Consider the following 22,381-nt stretch of genomic DNA (forward strand, 5'->3'; position numbering starts at 1 on the left):
GGGGAGTGAGCGAGTGGCTGTGTGGTGCTTAGTTGCCGGGCTGGGGTTAACCACGACATTGTCCATAAGCCTATTCAACCAGTGGTCACTTACAAGCAAATAGTACATCATGGATGTGAAACCAAGTTTTTGTGCAGTGGCACAAGTCTGGGTTGGTACACTGGGTCCTCAAGCCACAGGGGTACATTTTGGTCACACAGAAGCTAATGAAATCAGTTTGCCCAAGTCTGGTCTGATTTTGTAGAGGTCTCTGGGGACACTGTACCAGAGATTACTCTTTACTAAGAGTGACTAAGAAAGCGTCATACAGGGAATCAGCTTGCTTTACCCTCTGCAGCAGAATGCCTTGCATGCCTTACTATTGCATAACACAAACACAAGGCGATAGTCCAAGAAGCTGCCTTACAAAATGGAGACTGATCTCCCCTTCATGACTAACAAAGCTGTCTATTCATGTTGCTTGCTCTGCCTTTCTACAGGCAATTTTTATTGTCGACAGGGATATTTGACGTACGTTCAACCTCCTGCTTGTTTCTTAATGATGAGAACACTGTCCTGCCCTGCTTGTTGACATAGACCCATCTTTGTAATGCATAATGGTTATTATGTGTGCCATAATAACCGTACTAACCATATGCATAATGGTCATTATGCATGCCACTTGCCCACAAGGGTAAGTGGGGAAATACTTAACATTGAGTTATTGTGAGTACGCTGTGCTCACAATTCTGGATTTTCAGGTGTTGATATACTTCTCATGTCATGCAGGTACACTGAGTCTGCAAATTTTTGTTATTAGCAGAGTGGTCTAAGTACAAGGTATCTACCAGTCCAGTCACTTCACCCACTGCTAATGGACAAGGGGAATTCCCCTGCTGAGACAGCAGTACACAAAGAAACTGGCAGGGCATTTCTAAATGTTACTTGATAAGGGTGTGCACTGACATAAGCCAGGTTTGAAAGATCTGAAACAAGTCTGATAACACACTGGCTCAAGCAGACCAATGCAAGCTTTTGTGATGGGTTTGGGTTTAAGTGGTTGATTAGGATGATGTCTCCCAAAATCTGTCACTGGTGATCTGCAAGCCAGACTGCATGTTTTCAGTGCTCAACTGCCCATGAAGGAGGCAACACTACACAGCATGACTTTTCTGCAGTTTCAAGTCTGTCTGCTAGCGAAAAAGGCAAAACAAACCCCAAATGCAGGTCTGTAAGGGTCAGTGTGTCCACACTCATTCTCTTCAGCTCTGTGGACTAGGTATGGAGAAGGGTGTCAGGAGCTGCTGCCATCTAGATGCCCCTCTCTTCTGATAATGTCGAAAGGAATGCAGAAACCATGTGTCCCGGAAATGTTCAGTTCTCCCAGGCAGTCCAGGCATTTCAAATGCCCCCAGTTTGTGGGCATTTGCCTCTCACACAAAAGGCAACATTTGAATTCTGCCAAGCTGGCAAAGGCCATCTGTTGTTGATTTTCTTTTTAATTAAGAACTTATCAGTGGGCAAAACGCTATTAAAAATTAATAGTTTATACTCAGTTTCCAAGATAAGATCATTAGTGGCTGAAATAATCTAAGTTCTGACACCAGGAACTGAGTGACCACTTTCCAGCTCTTTTAGTCTCCTGTGGTATACAATGTTTCAGCTATCACTAGCCAAAAAAATTAGCTCCAAAACATGCATCATTAAATTACTCAGAGGAGATCTCAAGTTAGAGGAATTCCAACAGAAATCATTTAAAGTACAAGCACTCCTTGTACCCCATATCATTTTGTGTCTTGCTCTTTTATAATTTGCAACATAAAATACCTTGCTCCTTTTTAGGAGCATCATCGCTGACGGACACGTCAATGCCTTCTTGATCCTTCACACAGCAAGCTCTGAAGACAGTTCCACACTGGTATCCTATCTTCGGGTTGGGTTCACAACTCTGTCCTTGAACTTGGGCGGCCTTTCCCAGCAAACAACAGTAACAACATACCTGTTTTTTTAAAAAAAAAAAAAAAAAAGTCAAATCCTAGCCCTGAACAAATCAATGCAAATTTTGTCAGTAGTGTCAATAGTGTTATCTCACCTTGGCAAACTGATGGAAAATTTTCTGCAAACTCTTTAAGAACTCCTGGTATACTTAGGCTCAGACATTTTAATCTGTAGTTGAGTTCCATGAGCTCTGCATCTGGCCTACATAGAGCCAAGCACAGAACCTGGATCCAGTTCTCACAAATATTGTGTATGTGTGAATGTGTGTGCAGGGTGATGTGGAGGACCAGAATGGTCCACATATGTATAATGGAATTTCATTGCTCCCTGCCTGCATAGCCCAGTTTCAAACACCAGCGAACAGTGGGAACTCTTAACACCTCTGCTTCCCTTTTGCGTCCAGTTCAATTAAACTGGGACATAATCATTGAAGTGCATGACTCAGTTTATCATTAAACTGCCTACTCAACTTCCCAGCAAAAAATACCCCTCTCTGAACTAACAGACAAAGATGATTCATTCAAGGTTAGTGTTAACAGGTCATAAAGAGAAGCTATTCTGCTCTGAAAAACAGACTACATAGTCAAACATTATTTAAAAGCATCACAGTCCTGACGTGGCTTCCAGCAATGAAACACGATCCGCCTCTTCCAGACGTGCTGAACTACGGCCCCGGAATACACCACAGAAGTGAACACAGGACAAGTTAATAAAAGGTTTCCTTTTATTTTAAATTGAGGGGACACTGCTGATTTATTCAGCTTTCTTCCTTGCTGTTAGAAAGCAGCAAAGATGTTTGGTTCTCTGGAACTGGTGTCTGCCAATTGCTACTGTCACGTAAAAGCTGATTTAAACTTTTATTGTTAATTTTATTATTCTTCCAGACTCTTTTTGGCTTGAAGAAAATAGCCTGCGCCATTAAACAGAGCAGATGGAATATAAAATAACTAAACATTGAACTAATTTTCTGTAATTTGGTGCTTTAAGCACCACACCTATTGAAAAGAGGGCAACTATTACATTTCTTTCACTGCTCTGAGATGTATACCCCTGCCTATATTCTAAGTTTTCCCTTATAAGGTATTATATATGTTTCTCTCTCTGTACTGCAGTGAAGGGTTCTTTTAAAACCTAGAGCAGCATGAAAGTAAAATAAAAAATCCTTTTTCCTTGTTTCTTCAATCTTTTTTTACTTTACAGCATTTTGAAGTATGTAAGCATGCTATTTTGTACTTTGTCTTTAAATACACAACTGAATCCTTTCCCCGCTGCAGAATGCTCTATGGCAGGCACTCTTCCCTCCCGGCCAGTGCTGGGATGTTGTTTTCACGCCCACCATAACGTTAAGATACGTTTCCCCTTACTAACTACTGTTTGGTGGGATGGTTCCTCACTACTCACTTTTTTTACTTGGTTCTCCAACTGCTTCCATCCAGTGGCAGATGCTCTGTGTTTCATCACTACTAAGTCTGGGATATTTCCATCTTTTCTGGATGACTATAGAAATAAATACTTGATGATCTCTTCCAAAGAATTGCAACATTTCTGAACCTCTAACATCTAGTAAGTCTGGTTTATTTCCATCTTTTCTGGCTTTTCTGGATGACTTTAGAAATAAATACTTGATGATCTCTTCCAAGAATTGCAACATTTCTGAACATCTAACATCTGTCTAACATGTCTAACATTTTCCTGAGGCATCTTTTTCAAAGTTTTTAACATCTGTCTATAATTTTGTTAGATTTCCAATTTTCACAACCATGAATTAGAAGACAGAAATGAAAACTGAGCTGAAGATTCATTGTTTGACTTAAGCTTGCGTATTTTTGATAACCAAATCTTATTTAAGTTACTGAATACAGCTGACGCCTTGCCAAATTTTGACGTTACATACTTCTGGACATCTTCACTGGCTTCTACCGTTAGGCATATGAATTGACCCAATCTATTTCTTTGTCTTGTCACACAATGCTCAAATTGGGAGTTACAGAGTTTCTCCGGATTTTTTTTGTAAAAAGTGATCATTAATCTTGCCATCCTTGAACTGCTGAATAACCTTATGTTCTTTATTTCTTCCAGGTTGAGCCACCACTTGAAAGACCTCTGTCTCCAGCTAATGTAAAACTTCAAGTACAGAGCTTGCTAAGTCTTGCAATGTCTGTAAGAAACTGTATCTTCATTTAGCATAATTGTATGCATTGAACCATTTGTTCCAACCTGTATTTATTCTAACTGTGCATGATGCATCTTGATTTAACATCTTGATAATAGTTTATGTTGCTATACCACAGCCAAAATGATCCAGAGATGGAAAACATCAAATGCTTTCTTAACTGATGTTTATAGTAACTGGCTTTTAATATTGACCCTAGATGATTCTGTACTGGCAGTCCTAAAGGCTAACATTTCCTGTTCAACTAAAGAAAAAAGACAGAGAAGCTGATGAATGGCCCTGTGCTCAGAGCACACCCAGGACTCTGTAGACCCACATATACGTCTCCACATATCTCACCTGTGAACTTGGAAAGTCACTTTTTCTTTCAGTTCTCCCACTGTGGAATAGTAATAATATAGCAGTGATAAGGCTAGTTTAACTCAGGTTCACGGAGCACTCTGGTACTCAGAGACACAAAGCAGTATGTCATTATAATTATCACTATCCTGGTAAGATTAATCTCAACATTTCCTTTTCACTCTAATTTCACTCTAATTTCACTCTAATTTTTTCAGGGTTGTTAGCCTATTCTGAAAGACTTTGATCCTTTAGTCCGGAGTGCAGTCTAGACTCCGTTCAGTTCTTGATGTGTTTGCAGCCAAATTTTTTCATTGTTAGCCTATTCTGAAAGACTTTGATCCTTTAGTCCGGAGTGCAGTCTAGACTCCGTATTAGTTCAGTTCTTGATGTGTTTGCAGCCATTTCCAAAGGTTGCCAGCTGCCCGGAGGCACTAATTTCACTCTAATTTCACTCTAATTTCACTCTAATTTCACTCTAATTTTTTCAGGGTTGTTAGCCTATTCTGAAAGACTTTGATCCTTTAGTCCGGAGTGCAGTCTAGACTCCGTATTAGTTCAGTTCTTGATGTGTTTGCAGCCATTTCCAAAGGTTGCCAGCTGCCCGGAGGCACGTTGCGGCACGTTGCGATGACCATTCACCCATTTGCTAGAACCATTGCTGCCTTCATGGATGGTACAACCTAACGATCGAGTTGTTATTACAGACTTTCACTGCCTGTAAGCATTTGCTTCTTAAGTGATCCCGATAATAATCGTGAACATTTTTTCCTTTGCCTCTCCCCTGTTATTAGCAAAAGCCCATGCAGCTTCAAAGCCATGCCTTGATCTTCGTGTTTGGATAGAAAGCTGTGTCCTACTTGAAGTCCTATAATCCCTTGACTGCTCTTATACCTTGCCTTCTCACAGAAAGGAGTAACGATGGAAGCAATAAAGGAATAAATAGTTACATGTGAGAAGTTTGAAGATTTATTTTTGGTGTGATTAGGAAGCACCTGCAATTACTTTCACCAATAAGCTCTCTTAATTAGTTAAATTTTATAATAGTTTTTTATTATTTATGTCACCATTTAAGTTACCAGATCTGGAAGGGTGAACCATGTATTAACATTGCTTTTGTCTATCCGGCCACAAGAGGTCTCTCACCTGCTGAAATCCAGACTAACTAGTAGAAGCTATGAAAAACAGACTGACAAAAAATACAAATAACTCAGCGGAATTTTTCAGAACTTTTGAAGATCTGTACAAAAATAAAAAATAGGTTCAACAGTCCAAAGCAATAGAACTTTTGTGCTCACCTAATATACACAACCGAAGTATTCTTGACAAAACTCAGAAGGTAAGACCGTATCTCGATCCTTGGAAAAAGAAAGTACCTATGACAAAGTTTGGGAAAATGTCCGAGCACCTTGAAGAAGGTCAAATTTCTACAAGCTTCACTCCTTTCTGCAGGGCTGTTGTGGTAGAAACTTTCATAAAACCATTTCTACATCTCCTGTATCAGCAAGAAATCTGGAAATTGATTACTGTCTTTTGAGGAAGATTTTAAAGATTAATGATTACTTTTGCATCCTTTTTTTCAAGCCAAGAAAACCTATGCTTCCAAAAAAACAGAGGCGTAAAATTATGCCCGTTATTACCTATGCCTACTGCCCTTAAGTGTAAAAGCTGAGGCAAGTGTTTTCAAAATATGGTCTTTTTATCTTCTTTCCAATCGCAAGCTTCGGATTCAAAAGAAAGATTAGCTGCCTCATTTGCTGCAAAGTGCTGCGATTAATCCTACTAATTGAATTACTAAATCACTCATTCTGCTTCCTTGAAGGAGACAAAGAGGATCCAAAAGATTTCGCATGCTACCTAAGCTAAACTAAAATGGACCAACTTAGGCAAAATGAGGTTCAAGCCCATGTGAGATGGGCTTGGTGTGAATGTAAAGGTTTGCCATAGCAGGGCACAATTGCCAGATAAATTGTATGTCTCAAGGTCATCAGCTTAAAAATGTATTCAACAAAAGAAATGATGAATCGTTCACTGATATTAGATCATAAATCATCTATGTCCATCGTGGATCAAAGAGATTATCTACGAAGATACTCCTACAGCTACCTCAAGTACAGTTACTAAGCGTAGGACATTCCTGTTAGGGAGCGGGGGGGGCGCAGAACGTGGCTCACAAAGATTAAATAACACTGACTATGTTTATACCAGCAAATTAAACAGGGACAGAATATGGGCTCAGGCATTGTCCTACAATCATCTGTGATGTTTAAATATTAGCAAGCTCTAATGGCAACTAACATCCTCTCAGACAATGCTGAAGCGTATTTTGGGGTTAGCACAGGCCAGCGAGTATTCCCAACAGCCCTCATGCACTGTGTTTTGCAGGGGAAAGACGTCAGTTACATGACACGAGCTGTGCTGAGCCATTTATTCTCAGGGCCAGAGATTAAGACCCAGTCCATTTTGTTTAATAATACAGCTGTCACCATGAAAACCTGCCATCTTTAAAGAAGTCTGGCCATTTTAAAAAACATCATCATTAACTCTTCTTCCTCATGCTGACAAGCCCACATCGGGAAACATCAATCAATTCATGGGAAAGTGGGTTTCCTTGAACAGTTGCATTCTGGTTTAGAGTTGTCCCATGGCATGTGTTTAAAATAGTGCTGCTGTTATAAACCTGTCTCTGGTAGCAAGCATTTGAATCTGCAGAGTACTCACCATCACAGTTCTTGTTCATCTGTTCATAGCCCTTCAAAGTACTGACACAGAGGGCTAAATATTTTTTCATGCCACATCCAGATTGGGATGGACAGGCTTCTAATGATACAGGCTGCAGAGAGGAATCTCCATGCCAGCAGCAGGGCATACCCTGGATGTGGTCAACAGGCGAGATATGTTCCCTCTGTGGGACACGCTCCACCATGGGACAAAATCACGCTGCGCATGCAGACAAGTTTGTGACAACCTAACAATGTCAGTCTCATCAGCACACGTTACCTTTCTTCTACTCACAGCGAGAACGTGGATTACTTCACAGCCCTGGCATCAGCAGCATCCTACTGCCAGGAACATGATCAACCCGGCATTTCGGAGAGATATGCAACTTGTAAGTCAGACGTTGTCTGCCATCTTCTATACAGTAGACTTTTTTTAACTGAATCAACCAAAACATTCAGTATCTTTGGCAGTGGGCAAAAGATAAAACCCTCATCTATTTTCATGACCACTGAAAGAAACCCGTAATAGGACCAGAGCTGTTCATGACTGGGTCATGGTCAAGGTCATGATCCTACTGGTGGAACTTTCTTCCAAAAACACTCTGCAGAGTGGTATGAATATGCTCACTTTCAAGAAAGGAGAGACAAAGATAGTAATAAAGGTGGGTGGCAGGGCACAGATTAACTGAAGGTACCAACAACAGGCATTTTTATTTTAATACCAAATGCCATTATCACAAGCTTACAGATGTCTCCATTCAATTGTAAACGAAAGTCGTGTTAACTAAGGACATGTACACAAGCTGGAATTATAAGTACACTGAGAGGATTAACTACCCCTTTGGACCACCAATACTGAAAACCGCTAAGTTTGACCTTAGGCCATGAAGCTCTAATGAAAGCTAAAGTCTGAAACGAGACTGAGTTTCTCACCCATCCCTTCCTACAGTTTTGATGTCTTCTCTTCATGCAAAAGTAGTTTTCTAGCCATCTAGCCGCCCAAGACTTTCCGCCCTTTTGCATTCAACCCTCCACCTTGGCTAAAATGTAATGAGACAGTCTGCTTCGCTCAACAAGGAACTGTTTCTCTCAAAGAAGCACAAAGTGGACAGCCTTAACAGAGACACGAGGTGTAGGTGTGCATCAAACAGTGTGGTGACCTTCAGGGTCAACCCTTAATACCAATCCAGACAGTCAATACCATTTCTTAAAGATGAACAGGAGTAGCTCTAATGTCTCACCTTAAAGTATTCAGCTTCACAGGTGGAGTTTTCACCAATATGTGAGTCACACTCCTCACGCACGTTGGCAAATTCAACCCCATCTGAACAGTACTGCTTCTCCAACTGGCTGTGGCAGCACTGTACCTGAGTCATGCTGACAAAAGGATGGAAGCAATGGGAGAAGAATGTCATATATAGGTAAAGAACAGATAATGCAAGTTTTGACAACGAGCGCTTGCACTAGTCTCATGGTTCCTGTGGGCATGCATTTTAGTTACAAAGTAAAAATATTCTCTAGAATATTTTTCTAGAGAGAAAGGCAGAATGTCTAGGTGTTGTCTAGAATGTTTAATACAGTTAAGGTCACATGTTTAATACAGTTTAACTGCCTGTCTACCTTGCAGTCTGCCCTAACAATTTTTTTAAGCCAATGGGTAAGTTCAACCACTGTTGCTGCAGGGCTCAAGGTCTCCAGGACTTGCATTCTTGAATGTTTTGTGACAGCTGGTGGCTGAACAGAGGATGGTGAAAACCAAATCAGTGCTCCGATTGATGGAAGGGAGCAGACAGGCCCTGGACATTGTGAGAGTCTGCAATCCTATGGCCAGTCAACCCTGGCACCTGCTGCCCCTCGCTCAAAGAAACAGGTATGGAGCGTTGAAGGAAGCTCATAGAGTTGCTCTGTGGAACAACTGGAGAAATGGGGAGAAGTGAAGATACCAAGGAATGTCATAGTGAGAAATGGAGTGTATTGCAAGCAAGGGGTGAAGAAAGACAAGGGAGAAAAGAGTATTACAGGGCAGGAAGATGTGGACAGGAGACGATATAAATCTACAGGAAATTCAGATTTGTTACTTCCACTGCTCACAAAATCATTCCATTTTATCTCAGTTTCAGTGAACAAATTGAAAACTCCTTCCTGTGGAAAATAATCTGCGTGAGGAGGCTTTAAACTCCTCCAGTCCTGTTGCTACTGCCACTTGCATGCAAAGCCCATTCAAGGAGGTATCTCCCCTCTCTCCACTCTGTTTTTACGTGCAACTCTGCCTTGTGGGTAGCATTGTAGGGGGAGCTTGCAGTTTAAAGCTCTTCCACCGCCACCTCCTGTAATAGACACTGGGAAACGGAGAAAAAAGTTAAAGAGTAACAAATCAGATTACACATACAAGGATATAAACATATCCATGTGTTTTGTGATAACCCAGTTTCACTAAGAGTACTGTTACCTGAGTTGCTAGGGGGAAAGGAAACTATCGCAAAGGCAATCCAAGCTGATAAATTCTATTTATAGTACAACAGGGGCACCTAAAAGGCATGCCCTAATATGTTAGAGCTCTATAAGAAATGCACAGAAAAACCTTATAAATGCACCCATCGGCATCAGAAACCTTATACATCTTACAGACCAACAACACTGAACGCATTCTCTTTGCTGTTAAGAGTATTCACCTTTTTTTTTTTCCCCTCAACTCTAGTTATTTGAACTGATGAGTAAAATCTTTTCAAGGGTTACCTAGAAATACATAAAATTGTGTAAAGATATTCAGCAAACCAATACCCTCTACTCTTAAAAATCCTTTATTTACACTGTTGGAAATTTTGGAAGTATAAGGAAGAGGGGTGGGTTAGTTGCACCACTGAACTACAGGCTTCTCCTACTGTCATCTGAGGTAAGTGGATTCCCATGCATCACCTCTGGAGGAGCTTCCCTGCTCTCAGTGACCATAGGATGAGCTTTCAGCTCCCAGGTGGCATGAGGGATTGCCTCAGCTCTAAGGCCAGGCCATCCAGTCCAGCCCACTGAAAGCAGAGGACACGTGGGCTCAGATTCCGCATCTCTGTGCGTATTGGTGAGGCGAGGCTGTCAAGCTACATTCCTGAAGATTCCCGATTCTTATTAATTGGATTTTGTAATGGTCTGACTGTGCAGTTCTCACTTGGACAAAAACAGCTATGAGATTTCAATGCATAGGAACAAAAACCAGGGTAAGTTCATGAACAAATTATTCAAAAATAGACTCTAAAGTCATAGCAAGAAGTTAAGCCCAGGACAGTAACTTTATTTGGCAGAATATTTGAAGTTTTTGATATTTGATTTAGTTCCAGTTTGGAAGAATATGTAGCTTTTTTGTTGCTGAATTTCCCTCTGAAGCAGAATTTCCATTCCCTGCCCAGCTCTGGGGTGGTCTGACTGTCAGGACTTTGGAAGCCTGTAAAACCTGAACTTCAAGCCCAAGAGTGTGGGAGTTGAGACTTTCCAGCTCCTTTAGCCCTCCAAGTCCTGTTGAGGAGCTAGATATGTTAGCCACAGATAAACAAACAAACAAACAATGGCAGTCTTTCAGTAGATCTGTTTGTTTTCCAGTGTGGCAATTTTTTTTTTTTCAAATACAAATCTTCTCTTTGAAATCTCTGACAAATTGGCAATTTCAACCAAAACAAAAAGGTTTCTTAAAATGTTTCCCACAGCTGTATTCATAGGTCATGTGGCCCACCCCAACTGTAATAAGGAATTAAACATCAATTGAATACTAGATTAAAATACCATTTGTTCATTCTCAGAACAACAATAAAATCACACTTCATTGCCCAAATCCTACAATGAAGTTGCACTGGTAGCAAATATTGCTTGAGACTGTAAACACTTGTGTGGCTGTAACAGAGGTAGAAAGATGGCAGAGAAAAATGCCAGAAAAATCGGCACAGAACTGGTCTTCTGGCTGCCACTTAGCCTGCGCAGCTGACCACCCTTTTCCCTTTGCACACCAGCTCATGTGCTGACGGTCGCTAGAGCATACCACCACGAGCTCTTGAGACTCCAAGACTTTTGAGATGAAGAATAGCTCTCCCTGTCTTTGCTAAGTTATGTGTGTCTCCCTGGCTTAGACCATAATATAATACATACACACTTTCTACTTCACAGCAGAGTAAAGGAGCCGTCTCTCATGGTTAATAGGACATCTAGATTTGTCTCTTTGTGTAAAACCTTTCAACTCTTCCTGTGTAGCATTCCTATTAACTTCATGTCTACAGACAGCTTACAATATTAGTCTCTAAAAAAGGAGAAAGTAGAGGAGTACTTTCCTGTGTTTTTTTTTAAATTACTCCTAATAATTAAAAAAGCCAAAGGCTACTTCTTCCTTACCTGCCGGATTCTGATTTTCAGTTAAAACAGTGCAACAGAACATTATTGAAATAAATAGGTATTTAGAATATTTAAAACACTAAATACAGAATCTCTAGGAGCATGAGGCCTCATGACTGACATTCACTCTGGGTATTTCAGGTGAAATCATGCATTTTCTGGTTTCTCTGAAACATGAGTTTTATTCATGGCTCACTAGCGAACAGAAATCACTCAGACATTTAAAAAATCCTTATTCTTTGTTGCAGATGCTGATCTAAAATTAAAGTTATTTCCTTACGAGATAATTTGATTATAAATCAAGTTAAGAAATCAGGTTTTATATTCTCACTTTTACTTTCTGTTAAAATTTAACCAATGTTACAGATTTTCATGGAATAAATTTCCAGCTGAAAAGCTACATGTTCATTTACCTCCACAACCCTTTCACGGTTATTGTTCTCCTTCCCAGAGGATGCACTCCTAAACCAGCACAGATTTTGTAATCACTTATTTTTCGTTTCATTTCTTTCCATAAAAGCATTAAAATGTAACTTTGCTGTGAAAACAATGTCTTTGTTGTCAGCCTAATTTCACTACCCTCTGCCTCTCTCCTTCTACTTACTAGCCTGTCTTCAAACTATATCAGTGCTATTCATGTGCACAGTGGAAGGCCTTTGACAAAAAATACTAAAATTAAAAAGGGAATGACTCCACTCCAGAATTATTTTGCAAGAACAAGCTGGGTCTTCCACCCTTAGTCCTTTCAGTTTGCAGTTTAACATGCAACAGAAATGAACTTAGGAAAATTAAGAGCAAGATCTGGTATTATGAGTGACACAATATGACAAATGAAAATAATAAAGAGTGCCTCAACAATGAAAATACATATATTTGAACTTGTGTTATAAATTAGCAAGGGACTCAAGTAAAAATAATTGATTCAACAAACCTCAAAATTAATCAGCTGCAATCGATAAACAACTCTGTAGTTTACTTAATAAAAGTTTTCTTGAAGGTAAGGGGTAAAATTATATTGATATCATATGTTATGTAGAGAAACAATACTCATAATGTTGTGGCAGAGAAAGGACTGAGTTTGACATTATTCACAAAGTGAAGTAAGCAAGTTATCCTAAATGAGTGGCAATAAAACCCTGACAACATAGCAGACTGTTCTTCTATCCCTCTGACTGTGAAGCCAAAAATCTTAGTGACTGTGAGGCACATTTAGCAGGCTACAGAGAAGAGAGAGTAATTAATAGCGACAACTTCTCAAAAAATAACTTTAAACAGCTTTTTCAGACTTAAAACTGTCACAACTTTGATGTCCAAAATCTCAGGCTCTTCCAGACTTAAAATGGCATAAATCAATAAACATCTATCAGCAGTTAAGCATCTGGTGCCTATCACTCCAAACACTCTTGCCTTATTATTTCCTTGTGTTCCCATCTGAATCTGTATCCAAGTGCTGCCACTTGTCTCTGCCTGGGAACACAGATCACCTTTTTGTTCTGTTTTTGCACAGCACCTAGCAGAGTGTTCTGTAGCTGCTTCTTTTATGCATTTTTGCAACACTAATAATAAATAATGTTCTTCCCAATGTAACTCCGAAAAGACTTCACACGGTGCTGAAGGCATGCAGTTCTCATATGGAGATACACTGTTTCTGGCCCAGGAATTAAGTTCACTTGCTAAGAGCTCTGGGCAGGGCAAACTCTTCATTTTGAAAGGAAGAAGATTTATTGGGCAGGTTGAGTTCCAAAAATAAATGGCAGCTGTTTCCAGCTGCTGTGAGTTTAATCACATCACAAGAAAATGGATGAATGGGCAAAAAGCTGCTGTTATGACACCCAAAGATATCATTCATTAAAACTCTACGCTCACATTTACTGAGTCATGAAGACACAGAGAAAAATACTGTCATTTTCCAGTGTGATGATCCAATGAGGTATACTCATTTGTGGGATAAGCAACCACAATAAGAGATTGCGGACATGGCTGGACATTGAGTCAGGAGCCTTGTTTCAACTTAAATGCAACTGAGTAACAGTAGCCAGATGGATCTTACAAATTCATGTGGACTTCAGACAGAGGGCTGGCTCACCTGTGCTGCAGGACAAGAAAGTGAGAACATCTGCAGTTTGAACTGTACCATATTCAGCAAGTGACGCTCACACAGATGGCAAGTGCCTCAAGAACCACAAGAGGCTTTGGGGGAAGAATCCTAAAAAGATGTTGAAACCCAGAACTGTCAGCTTGTTTCTAGGATGCACAGCAGATACAAGAATGTCAGTGCTTGGAAGGTTGTGGAAACCCTCCTTGATTACTATGAATGTGCTTTAAATGGCTGGGAAAAGGTCAAGTGGGTGCAATTCTAATTCAGTAAGGCAGCTTGCTCCTCACACAAACAAAAGAAAGGACGATTAGAAAAGCAAAAGAAACTCTAGCGGTGAGCTGGCTTTGAGGGAAGGACTGAATCTGAGATGCTGTTATGTTATTGCTAGTCTAAGCAGAGGATGCAAAACCAGCATGTAAATTCTTGTAATGCGTATTGGGGAAAGTACTCACATCCAATCTGTTCTGTGTTGCATGGTCTTTGCAATGCAACCATGCAAAATCATTTTTACTTCAGTAACTTCATCAAATCTGCTCACTTCACAATGTATTTTTCCTTTGCATTCAACTGTTATGCTTGCAAACCCAAGCTCAAATATGCAGGGCAAACACAGCTCCCTCTGGCACGAAGTAATATGGGTTTGTACACCCAAGAGGCCATGTGTTTTTAGAGCACTCAAAGTCAGATGATCCACACTGTCCAAACGGTTCTGCTCTAGGCAGTCAAAAGATCCAGATGGGGTTTAAGCGAGCACATAAATGACAGGTATCTGGCCCCCAGCAGCTCCCACAGCATGTAGGAATCTAAATAGGAAGCAAGTTCTCTTGAAAATCTGTAACCCATAAGGCATCCTGTGCCATATTCTCACTTGCCTAGATCTCAGCAAGTGCAATGGACCTGGTTTTTGGTTTTGCTTGCATCTCTGTGCAGTAGGAATAAATGTACAAAATCAGGGTCATTACCCTCACGTGCTTGCAAAGGGAATCGTGTTCATTCTGGCTCCAGTTACACCAGCAATTAGGAGTAGAATTTGCCCCTTACTTTTGTGTCTGAAATGGCATCATAAAGTGATTTTTCTGTACCTCTCACAGATATGCCAGTTTGCAATCATAACTGGGGTGAAATAATATTGCCATTAAAGAAAGTAGCCAAAGGTGCCAATTTTACTTACTCATTTTGATAGTGAAGCCAAGCTTCAGGAGGCGCTATGTTTATTTATCGTACGGTCATGAATAAATGCAACTGAACTGAATTTATCCACTTCTTTTTCTTGTCAGTAAGTGCTCATGCCTCTTACTCACGCCTCTTACAGAATATGTGCATTTACCCATTTCTGATTTACCACTACCTCACTATAATTTTCTTAATTACATATCAGTTATGCACAAAAGCTAGATGAAGTATTAGTAAGCTTTTTTCAGTTCCTATGAAGTCCTAAAGACTCTCTAAAATGGCAATCATAAAAGAATAAATTACATTTACAGCAGAATCGCAACTCATATTAATCAAACGATCATTAAATCATGAAGATTCTCGCTCCTAGATTGTTCAGTAAACTTGGCTTCCTGTTTTTCCTGCCTCTGTTTTGTCTATAACTCTTCTGACTCTTCAAGTATTTCCTAAATTGGGATTTTGGGGATTTAAGTCCTATCTGTCAATTCTTCTGTGTAACAGACTGCTTTCTATGCCAATATAAATGCAAAAGTCAGAAAACATGGACAGACTTGCCTGCAAGACACATTCTTTCCATAATAAAGATCAATCCAACACTTCTACAATTACCAAGGTTAAATCACTTTGCAATCCATTTGAAAAGATAGAGGGGAGCAATGTAATGTGTTTTAAATACAAAGTCCTCCGTGAAACTGCCCCTCAAACTACCAATCACAAATTGTTAGCTCCACAAATTATATGTAACAAGTGCATTTAACAGCAAAAATAACACCTTCTATCACTGACATAAAAAATACGAATGCCCCAACTGTATAGAAGATTCAGTATAACCAAAATATTACTCTGCAAATAATTTTAACATTTAACTTCATTGTTTCATTTGCTAGATTACATAATAAAAATTAGTATCCTATTAAATGTCAGTAGAATTAAGAAATCTATTTATTAACTAAAGGTTACTATTTTCTACAGACAAATACGTTTGACAGAAGTCGGACACTCTATAGTAACTAGGAATCTCCTTGACTTAAGCTTTACGTCCCCCCATCCAGCAATTCAACTGAGAACTGCAGGACAATTATCTGCGTGGCACCACACAGGAGAAACAGTTTTAAAAGGCTGTCTTACATACATACACATGTACGTATGCAATCTATAGATTATTCATGTACAGGATCTGTTGTGCTTCTTGATAAACTTTTGCCCAAGAATTTGGACCATCATTGGGCTAGATACACAATCAGTATAAACTGAAGAAGCTTTGCTGACATTAGGGAGCCATGCCGAGATGTATTGACTGTAGGCAGAGTCCAAGCCCTGTGAGTAGAGCACAGTGGAAAAACTTCGGACTAAGAGACAGTACATGTCAAACAGATTAGAGCTGGGTGACTCTACACTAGACCAACAGCAAAAATTTAAAGGACATAATGGAAGAAAAGTAGGTACTCAGTAGGTACTCCCCGAGGCTAGATGTGGATTTGAAAAACTTGGATTTAAGAGCTGGGTGCTTCGTCTTCTAAATCAGCTTTCATACCTGCCATTCCCATGGTTTTACATGAAAATATAAACTATAGTTTGATATATAATATATAACTATATACCTGCATTCTCTGGCCTCGGATATTAACGGTAGAGAAGTACATATTCTGTTTTTATTTGCCCATTCAATACCCTTGTCACAGCATTCTTCCATTGAAAGATCTGCAGAAATGAGGAAAGAAAGAAAAACACAATGTATTTAATACAACTTTAGTAAATGGCATTGCATCTGCCAGTTAAAAAAAACCAAACCAAACCAAAAGAGAGTCAGTTCGTTTTCCCCTCCCTAATCTACACACAGAACAGTGCACCCATCCAAAAGGCAGCCATGGCCAAATGAAGCATCCGTTAGCACCTTGCAATCAGCTCAAGTGCTGGAGGTATTCCTTCCTCGGAGAAGCAAACTGCAGTTTCCCTTAACCTTCCACATAAAGACACAGCCTAGGGACTGATAATCCAGCAGAAAACAGTTCAGATAGAGTCCTAAAAGGATCTGTTGGCTTGCAGTCCTTTATCATCAAAAGCGGCAGTAGCAATAAGCAACCTTTTGAAATCCTGAAGGATACGGGATAAATCAAGTAACTGTCCGATATGAAAGACAGATGACTATCATTACAAGTTAATTTGCAGTACTATTTTTTCCTGAGGTTATTATCCAATTAATCTGTTTTACTCAAAAGTATGTCTGTAAATGCAAAAGTATTGTACGGAGACAGAAAGGTATATGGTATTTTGATCACTTAACATATGGAAGAAAAATTAGTATAGATACCAACTGATACCAACTCTGAAACTAAAGGGAAAAGCATTCTGAAGATAATTACTTGTGCAGAGTATGATTTTTGCAACAGTCTCTAATTTAATAAAACTAAATACTGTTAATGAACTGACAAGCACTACAGGTTTGCTTCATACTCCAAGTGCAAAAGTTCACTGCACAGCAGGTGTATCAGAACTTGGAATAAAATGAGTCACATTTTCCTATTAATTATCTTGTAGTCTGGACACTGAACAGCTCCTTATATAACAAATACGTAATCTGTGTAAAAAACCATCTGATTATCAAGAGGGACAGCTTTCTAATGTTTTCTCTTTGTTTCATAAGTTTTTTGACTGATGGCCCTGACAGGCTGCACCCACGAGTGCTGAGGGAGCTGGCTGATGTCATTGCCGGGCTACTCACGATTATCTTTGAGAGGTCATGCAAATGAGAGAAGTTCCTGAAGAATGGAAGAGAACAAATGCCCCCCTGTCTTCAAGAAGGACAAGAGAGAAGATCTGGGAAACTGCAGGCTGGTCAACCTCTTCTTGGTGTCTGGGAAGGTGATGGCGAAAATCCCCCTGGAAACAATGTCCAAACACATGAAGGACAAGAAGGTCATCAGGAGAAGTCAGATTAGATTTATGAAGGGGATACCATGCTTAACCAACCTCATAGCCTTCTACAATGAGGTGGCTAGCTTGGCGGATGAGGGGAGAGCAGTAGATGTTGTTTACCTTGACATCAGTAAGGCTTTTGACACTGTCTCCCGTAATACCCTTATAGACAAGCTGACAGTGTACAGGTTACGTACATGGACAGCGAGGGGGACTGAAAACTAGCTGAATGGCCAGGCCCAAAGGAGCGCAATCAGTAGCACAAAGACTATTTGGAGGCAAGTCACTAGTGGTGTACCTCAGGGGTCAATACTGTTTCCAACACTGTTCAGCATCTTCATTAATGACCTGGACACTGGGAAAGAGTGCATCCTCAACAAGTTCACAGATGATACAAAACTGGGAGGAGTGGCTGATGCACCAGATGGTTGCGCTGCCACCCAGAGGGATCTCAACAGACTGGAGAAACGGGCAGGGAGGAACCTCATGAAGTTCAGCAAAGGGAAATGTAAAGTCCTGCATCTGGGGAGGAATAAGCCCTATGCACCAGTACGCACTGGGGGCTTACCAGCTGGAAAACAGCTCTGCAGAGAAGGACCTGAGTGTCCTGGTGGACACCAAGTTGATCATGAGCCAGCAACGCACCTTTGCAGCAAAGAAGGCCAACACCATCTTGGGCTGCATTAGACAAAGCACCGGCAGCAGGCTGAGGGAAGTGATCCTTCCCCTCTGCTCAGGACCGATGAAGCCATACCTGGAGCACTGTGTCCAGTCCTGAGATCCCCAGTTCAAGAAAGATATGGACTTACTGGAGTGAGTCCAGTGCAGGGCCACCAAGATGATTTATGCACTGGAGTATGTTTCATATGAGGAGAGACTGACAGAGCTGGGACTGTTTAGCCTGGAGAAAAGAAGGCTCAGGGGGGATCTGATCAATGTTTATAAATACCTGATGGGAGGGGATGAAGAAGAGGGAGCCAGACTCCTCTTAATAGTGTCTACTGACAGGACAAGAGGCAACTGGCACAAATTATACCATATGAAGTTCTATCTGAACAGAAGAAAACACTTCTTTACTGTGAGAGTGTTCAAACACTGGATGATCTCAACAGGTCCCTTCCAATCTAAACAATTCTGTGACTGATTACTTGATGAAAAATAAGTAGGACCCCTTCATCTGTAGGTCGCTGTGCTGCACAGAGGAAGGCGAATCTCATTTACGTCTTTTTGATGGAAAAACTGAAGTACAGAAGGATGAAATGACTTGCCCAAATTACACAGCAAGCTGGTGGCAGAACAGAGGGTGCACACCAGGTCATTCCCAGACCATCTCTCTCCACTGGATCATAAAATGCCTCACATGATTGTCTCTTTCTTAGTTTTGCTCCAAGCACATCTAAAGGGAGCAAAATTCAATAAGCAGCAGCATTATATTCAAGACTATCCATCTTCACAAATGACTTCCTGCAGAGTCTAGTAAGGACAAGCATCTGTCTCCTCTGGCCCTCCCTATACCAGTTACAATGCCGTTGCTCCCCAGGTGCTCCTGATGTATGGGGGTTACAGCCTCCTTCCATCTGTCCATGTATCCACCTCCTAACCTGCTGCAGTTATCAAAATAAGCGGAAATATTATTTAACCTGTTCATGATCACACTTACTCTGACACACATCAGACTGATTTCTACAGCTGAAAGCAAGTAGAGAAGATAATCCCCTCCAGTAACTCAGTTGTTTGCAGGGAACAACCTATATTCCCAACTAGTGATTATAATCCAACAATTCAAAGGAAAAAGGAAAGAGTTAAATGAGATCTTAGGATGCATCAGTCATCTTAAGGTCGGTACTCTTAAGGTAGTTATGAATTCTACAGTGCAAAGCTCTGGAGTTCTGAGCATAATTCTGGCTCTCCCTCTTTAGGAAAGATTACATCGAAATGGAAAACGTGTAAAGAAAGGCTAGGAGGATGGTCTGGGGAATCAAAGCCCTGTTATATGAGAAGAAACTGGAAGAAATAGACCATTTAAGCCTAGATAAGTAAAGCTTGAGAAAGGATGTGGTTCTTGTCAACAAATATTACAGCAGTAAACAATAACCAGAATTATGGGATCAAGTAAACCAGACATTTTTTAATAAGAAAATCATTATAATTATAAACGGAATTACATTAAATTTAGTTTATAACAGAGCTCTATACTCTATAACCCAGGTCATCCTTCTAGTCTTACTTACATACCCAAAATAATGGTCAAAATTCTGTCATTATGAAGTCAAGGCAATATTTCTCTTGAATTCCTCAGTGTGTCCAGAATTCATGCCAGTGTCTGAAAGCTAATTGTAGTTTATAATGCTACAGAGAAAATCAGTCTTGTAAATAAATATCTGCCTGTGATGAAAGACATGAATTTGTGTCTGATCTCTTCTTTGGGAATAGGGACCCTGTCTCATGCTCTCTATCTGCCAGTGTACTGCTAACAAACATTATATGCATCAAATTTCATACAATGTGTTACAAATAACCGTATTTTTAGTGCTGTTGTCTGCAATTAATCTTAACCGTGTTGAAAAATGATACACATTTAACTGAAGTGCAGAGCTGGCTGCAAGTTTTTGCAGGGCTTTGTACAAATGGGTCTCTAGCCAAGTTCCTCCCCAGAAGGACAATCCCTGGCTCTGGACACCAGTTCTTCCCTCCCAGCTCTGGCAACACACCTCTACTCCAACCAAATAACTCAAGAATTCAAAGCAGGCCAAGCTAAGCAAGCTCGTCTGTAGGAGTGCATCCAGACAAAGAAGGATTTCGGATAGTTTGTTGAGGGAGAACTGTGGTCCAGGCTCATTTTTTTGGTGACATCACAATTCATATCCTCCAAAGATCCTGCCAAAAATCTCTTGAGAATAGAGGGAAGTGAAAAACAAGCAGTAAAAAAAGGACTCCACCCTCAAGGCCATTCTTCTAAAACATAACAATAAAACAGTGGAAAACATTTTCTCTAGCTTGGCTTTGCAGTTTGCTTTTAAAAATGGTCATTTGTGGACAAATCTCTTCTCTTTCAAAAATCTCAGAAAGTACGTGTCTCATACTTTGGGTGTCAACTCCTGATTGCACTGGAATTGATTCTGACTATTTTGGCATCAAGAGTTGTTAATGAGTATTTAGAAACAGGACAGACTTTATCGTCTCGTAACTGCATTTTTCCAGTGTTGTGGATTCAACTGGACGTATGCATATTCATGTGGCTCCCAGTTGGAAATCTTTGGGCAAGCAGTTCACACTGAGGCCATTTGTGCTTCCTTACACCCTCTTCAGGGGACCAACAGCATGGGGTGGCCATGGCCTCTCCTCAGCTTCTGCTAACTAGAAGGTCGTAATGCAGGGCGTCTGAAAGGAAGCAATAGTGGAAAGCAGATGGTAGAAACTACTCTGATTACAACATCTTGAAGAATCTCACTTACTGTCCAGAAAGCGATGGTTCTTTTTTCTCTGAATGTGACCATGTGTCTTTTAGTGCAGTTGATGGGCTCGTGGCACCCCGCAGTGCTGGAGTGCCAAAGATGATCAAATAGGAATTACAGTACTGCTCCTCTGAACCTGGTGCCCCTTCAACTGTTTTGCCAAGTGCATAATGTTTCATGCAAATCGGCCAGAGAAATCTCAGGCACCTGAGAGACAAAACACTTCTGGGAAAGGCCGATGATATTGTCTGTGTTCAGCTGAAATGTGCCCTTTTATTTGGAGGGAGGAACCCTACAGGAAGTTGTAACATGCAGGAATACACTGTCTGGTCCATTTTGTAAGTTTGTGAAGCAATTGTTCAGCTTTTTGGTATCACGAGACAGCAAAATATGAAGATAAACCCGAGATCTGTTAAGATGGTAGCATGTTTACTTCCTTTTCACTCAGATAAACTAATTTTGCATGCTAATTGACTAATTGAGAAAATCCAAGTCTGTTTTGGATAAAATCAAACGCAGCTTCATCACTACTTTGTCCCTGTAAAAAAGTATGCGCAGCAGGGCATCCAAAAGAACTTGAGTCGTGTTAGTATGATAACAGCGAGGATGCCTGTCCTGATGTTAAGGTGGTATATGTAGTATTCCGAGAGAGATTTCAGGATTCTCAGGAAGAGGACAGTAGAAACACAGCTGGAACTCAGATCTCTGATTTTACAAAAGCTGTCATGAAGAAGACCTATCAGATAAGAAGTGATTAAAGGTCACACAAATTAAAACATATTGTGCACATGATGCATTCATGTGCTAGCTATGGACTATGCTTACATAGACAAAATGTGTACAAGCATATGGTTGTTTTAAAAAAAGGTAGTTTGCTGATCTTAACAGGATTGCCATACTGTGTGGGAGTTCAAAGCAAGAAATGTGGTTAAAATCTGTATAACCTTAGACTTCTATGATGTAATAATTGCTTATTCAGCTGCTACAGTGAATATTTTCTGCAAAAGAAAGATAAGCTTAAGAATGTTATCCAAGAGCATGATTCCTGGAATGAGAAACCCTGACTTGTTTCTGGGAATTGTGCAAAAAATAAGCAGAAGTAAAAAAGGACTGGATAATTTTCATGGCAGGAGCATTCCAGCTAGATCAAAAAGGGACAGAG

General features: G+C 40.3%; 1 protein-coding gene across 1 annotated transcript in view; it reads right to left on the reverse strand.

Annotated features, from left to right (window-relative positions):
* The window catches only part of FBLN1 (fibulin 1), a 69,781-nt gene extending 53,237 nt beyond the window's left edge, over nt 1-16,544 (reverse strand). Inside the window, exons 1-3 of the mRNA XM_009282235.2 lie at nt 16,450-16,544; nt 8,451-8,586; nt 1,807-1,978 (exon numbers count right to left, since the gene is read on the reverse strand). Coding sequence (XP_009280510.2) covers nt 1,807-1,978; nt 8,451-8,586; nt 16,450-16,541 — 400 coding nt within the window. The 5' untranslated portion in view covers nt 16,542-16,544. The remainder of the gene's footprint in view (nt 1-1,806; nt 1,979-8,450; nt 8,587-16,449) is intronic.
* Between the last annotated feature and the right edge of the window lie 5,837 nt (nt 16,545-22,381).

The sequence above is a fragment of the Aptenodytes forsteri genome, unplaced genomic scaffold (assembly GCF_000699145.1).
Source record: "Aptenodytes forsteri isolate BGI_AS27 unplaced genomic scaffold, ASM69914v1 Scaffold277, whole genome shotgun sequence".
Taxonomy (NCBI): domain Eukaryota; kingdom Metazoa; phylum Chordata; class Aves; order Sphenisciformes; family Spheniscidae; genus Aptenodytes; species Aptenodytes forsteri.